Raw genomic sequence first — 4,944 nt, 5'->3', positions numbered from 1 at the left:
ATGAAATTTAAGCTCAATTTACATTTTAAACAAGCTTATTCCACCGCTCTCTAACTTATAAATAAGAAAATAACACAATTCAATGCACTCGAATCCAAATCTTCCTACATTAGTAATAATGTCCATGCCAATCGAACTAAAACTTAATCTACTATTATATATAAATATTTGAATTCCAAGAAGATAAAATATCTATTAGGAAACAACAATGAAGAATTAATATATGCCTTATTTATATAAATGATATAAAATTTCTACAATGCCCAATGTTGTATGAAAAAAATATATATAAACCCTATACTAAGAAAGACACACAATCTTCTAAACATCCATTGAATCGTCAAAGACAAACACCACACCAACATCGCAAATCAACAAATTAATGGTAATTTTCCCTCTCTTTCTTTTTCCCTCTGATCTTTCATAAGGTATTCAATACATATTTCATAAGAAAACCATACTATTATCAATCTCAAATCTCATGTCGTCCGAGTTGGAAGCCACCCCATGAATAAGATGATGATGATGATCATCATCATCTCCCAAGCTGTTTTCTTCCATGTTCATGTCCCACAAGAACTCGTAGTCATCATCGACTTTGGAGCTAACTTCATTATTGCTGCAGTGAAGATTGTTGTTGTTTTTGTTGTCGTCGTCATTTTCCTGATGATAATTATATTGAAGCAGATTTAGCAAGCTTTGGCCATGGCTTTGATGGGCAGGTTTGGTGGCTAAAGAGTTGATTTGATGATGATACCCACAAGCCATAGTGGTTTGGTCGGCTAAAGAAGGGGCATGAATTGAGGGTTCCAATATCATTGGGGAGCTCAGCCTGGTGCTGTTCTCTCCTCCTTTGCTTTTGTGGAACACTCTACATAAAACCCAATCCTCCTGTCACATGAAAAAAAATATATATAAATGAATAAAGTATATGCATATGAATATACACACTACATAATCCAAAAAAGAAACTTCTTTATTTGATTTATATTTAATGCATCATCATATATATAATTCATTAATCCTACATATATGTGTATATGTGTGTGTACACACTCTTCAAATTCGCATATAAAGAATATTCCACACCACTATGAGAAAACAAGCATTTTCACACGAATAATTAAGGTAAAAATGTATGATCATATCATAGAATATGAAAAATAGAGAAATGGACATGCTGACATGTGCATATAAATAGGTCCATCCAATTTGGCTTGATGATAAGCCTCAAACATCTCTCTCTTTTATCATAATCATATCATCATAATAATAATGTAGCATGGTATGATGTAGCAAGACTTTATCTTACAATGAAGTAATTAATTTTCAAAATAATAATAATAATGTAGCATAATTAAGTATTTGATTATGAGAACACATAAAAATGGAACTAATGGTAAGTGGACAGCTTGCATACTATTCCCTCTACTTCTCCCTTAAGTTTCCTTAGAGAAACCACCATTTATTTATTTCTCAAATTCACACATATATATACTTATGGCTGCAATATGTCACCTCTCCTCCCTAAATTTCAATCTCTCACTTTCGATGTCATTTTCAAACAACATACATGACCAGACATATATATATGAGTATATAGTTGAAAAAGAAAAAGAGTGGGGGGGGGGGGGTAAAATGTGACCTTAGGGGGCATATGTGGGGTTTCAAGCCGGAATTCATGCATGATCCAACCCGTTTTGATTCCATTAGGGGCTCGGTCCCTATAAAACACCAAAGTCTTTCTCATCCCTACCACTTGTTCAGTTCTCGGGTCGACCACCGTCCGATCTTTCCCCGTTGCTTTCCAATAGCCAGACGTGGTTGCGCGGTTGGTTCTAAACCCCGTGGCATACTTCCGGTCACGAAAGCTGAAGAAGTACCACTCGTTTGCATTCAACTTTGCCACCTCTTTGCATACACAAAATAGATGGTCGATTAAAAAGAGAAATAATTACTGTTCATAAACAATACATAATTAAATCTGCTTTTGGTATCCAACATATTCACTACCTTAGTGTTGGTAAGTCTTTGTCACCGTAATGAGTTATGTCTAAGAAAGGTAAGGATCTGTTTTTGGCATTACATACTGAGGGTAAATTAAAAAAGAGTGGGCCTTTTTCTTCTTCTTCTTTTTTTTATTTCTAGGTCACACGTTATTACAAGACCACACTCAACATTTTAGCCACTATTATATGATGAACATGAATGAGACTGTATAAATAGGAAAGTACAGACGAGATAGCAACGTGAAAAAAAGGAAAGAAATATACGGGCAAAGGTAAGATGTATTGCGTATGAATACAGTATGTATGGACAGTTTCTACTTTAAAAAGTAAATAAAAATACTACACGGTTCCTTGAAGAAAAACAAAGGAACAAATGCATTGAGGGGAAAGCAACCCCTTTTTATTTACTTGTGATGATTAAATTCCACGTAAACATGCAATTCCTAAGCTGTTTTCTGGGAGGGGCTAACATTTGTACTATATAGAAGATATATACGTGTCGTCTGCCTATATCATTTCCTAGGGAGAATTTTTCGGTTTATGCATAAGTTGATACATCAATTTATTAAAATACTCAAAAAAAAAAATCTTGTTGTTCTAATTAATAGATTTAACAGTAGTCATTTGAGTTAGGAGTAGAATTTGATTAACTTACCAATCCATAACTTAGATATAGTATAGGCTAATAGCAAAATCTGACCTAGCGGATTTATCTATTATTATTCAAATTAGAATTGAAATTTTAAATTTTAAAATATAGAGTACAAGAATTAAATCTCTAACCTATGATAAAACGGGACTAATAATAAAATTTAACCTTTTAATTTTACTTTTAAAAAACTAATTCAACACCATCCCTTGAATAAACAAAACAAAAATTCTAAGAGATACATTCGATTGGAAATTTTAATTAATAATTTTTTGAAGGAACATTATCTTAATATTGTAATACATTATTTTATTAAAAGTAATGTACTAATGGGAAAAAAACACTTTAAAATGATGATATGTAATCATGATTTGATATCTATTAACACGGTTAGCCCGGACCCAATTATGAAGAGGTGGAATCTCTCACTTTTTGATTATGAGAGGAAGATACCCATGATTTTAGGCTATTGTAGTGCAAATGTGTGTATATATATATAAATTAACTATCAAATTAGTATAATTCAAACTTAAATCACAGTGAGAATGGTAAATACTATTGACCATCATACCATTACATAAAACAAAATTCTATTTACTTTTAAGTTTTTTTGTAATGTGGCACAAAACAAATGGGAGAAAAAAACAAATCAAACTTCCTTACATGAATTAAGAATATAATCTGAAAAAGAAGACAAGTTTTTTTTAAGAAAAGCAGTTCTAATTTGGGAGTACTTATCACTAAAAAAGTTGGGTTAGTGGAATTTTTGGATTGGGTTGAAAAAAATTGAATAAACCCTATTTCTAAAGGTTGAGAATGAGTATGATTATGTAAAAGACAAACCCTTTTTTCTATTTATATTAAAGGTTAATTAAGATGATTAAACTTGCATATATAATATTTGATCACTTGCATATAAACTATACATATATGCTTACATGCATGTGTATGGGTTTTTCTATATATCCGTGTGTGAATATTGATATTCATGTGGTTGCTTTCCCATCTTTCTCTCTCTTAGAGGAGAAAAACGTGTTGAGTCAATGTCTTAAATAGCTAACATGGCTGATGGCACCGCATGTTTGCCTCCCAGCGCCACCGTATACGGTGTACCGGAAAACAACTCAATTGTTTCCCCACCTTCACAGTCCCATACACAGTGATCAAAAGAGAAGACCTTGAAGGGAAATTTTGTATAATTTGATATATATAAAAAGAAAAAATAACATGATAGTATGAGAGATCTACCAGGAAGCTGCCATGGTTCACATGTATGCAAATCAATTTCCACCAAAGTACCCTTCAAGACTTCCTCATTGGCTATCTTTTTGTAAAGATAATGGCAAACCAATTCCTCATCACTTGGATAAAACCTAAACCCAGGAGGCAGTGTAGCTCCAATGTCCCTTAGCCCCATATTTATGTTGCTAAGAACGCAAAAGAATCAAAAAGAAAGGTGGTGGGTGTGGGGAAAAAAAGTAGAAAAGAAAAATAAGAGACTTTATTTCTTATTTCCTTGAGATCTTTGCTATGAAAGAGAGAATTAATTTAAGGTAAGAGATGGAATGGAAATGAACTAAAAGAAGGAGGGCATAGTAGGGGTTCAATTAGGACTTGAGAAGAAAAAAAAAAAAAGTGGAAGGTTTTATTTGTATAGCTAGTTTAAGGTGGCAATTAAGTGCCTTTGCCATTTAGAATTTCTTGCAATATTCTTTGTATATATAGGGGCAAGCCATGCTTGTATAACTAGTTAGTTATATTTGGGAAGATTCAAGAAAACCAAATTTACAAGAAATCTAATTTATTGAGGGTGTTTTTTTTGGAGGGTAGAGCAGTATTTGATCAATGCCAATATTAATCATATTTATATATGGACAAGATCCAAAAAAATTAAAATTTTTAGAGAAACATTCCAAAACACCCTTTTTATCTTTGGTTTTAAATGGATTAATATTTATGTAAAATAATTAATACCCAAGATAAAAATAAATATACTATTTGAGGATTATATAAAACAATATATAATTTATGTATAGGGTAAATCATAAAATAGTCACTTTTGTTTGTCTTAGATTACATTTCAGTCACTTATATTTGAAATGTTACGTTTTAGTCACTTAGGTTATTATTTTGTTACGAAATGGTCACTTTACCGTTAAACTTCGTTACCTCCCTAGCGTCAGTCCTATGTGGCAGTCCAATACTGCGACGTAGGACTGTCGTTAGGGAGATAATGGAACTTAACTGCAAACGATAACGTAAGTAACTAAAATGTAATCTGAAGTA

The 4,944-nt window shown here is 32.2% G+C and overlaps 1 protein-coding gene across 1 annotated transcript; it reads right to left on the bottom strand.

Annotated features, from left to right (window-relative positions):
• Window positions 1-209: 209 nt before the first annotated feature.
• On the bottom strand, window positions 210-4,494 carry LOC108483569 (protein CUP-SHAPED COTYLEDON 3-like). Its single transcript, XM_053030461.1, has 3 exons — window positions 3,907-4,494; window positions 1,646-1,911; window positions 210-891 (listed from the first exon to the last, which is right to left on the bottom strand). The coding sequence occupies exons 1-3, from the start codon at window positions 4,073-4,075 to the stop codon at window positions 445-447; spliced, it is 882 nt and encodes a 293-aa protein (XP_052886421.1). The 5' UTR covers window positions 4,076-4,494; the 3' UTR covers window positions 210-444.
• Between the last annotated feature and the right edge of the window lie 450 nt (window positions 4,495-4,944).

This window comes from Gossypium arboreum, chromosome 7 (assembly GCF_025698485.1).
Source record: "Gossypium arboreum isolate Shixiya-1 chromosome 7, ASM2569848v2, whole genome shotgun sequence".
NCBI lineage: Eukaryota > Viridiplantae > Streptophyta > Magnoliopsida > Malvales > Malvaceae > Gossypium > Gossypium arboreum.
The sequence above is the reverse complement of the archived record's forward strand: the minus strand, read 5'-3'. Positions and strand labels throughout refer to the sequence as shown.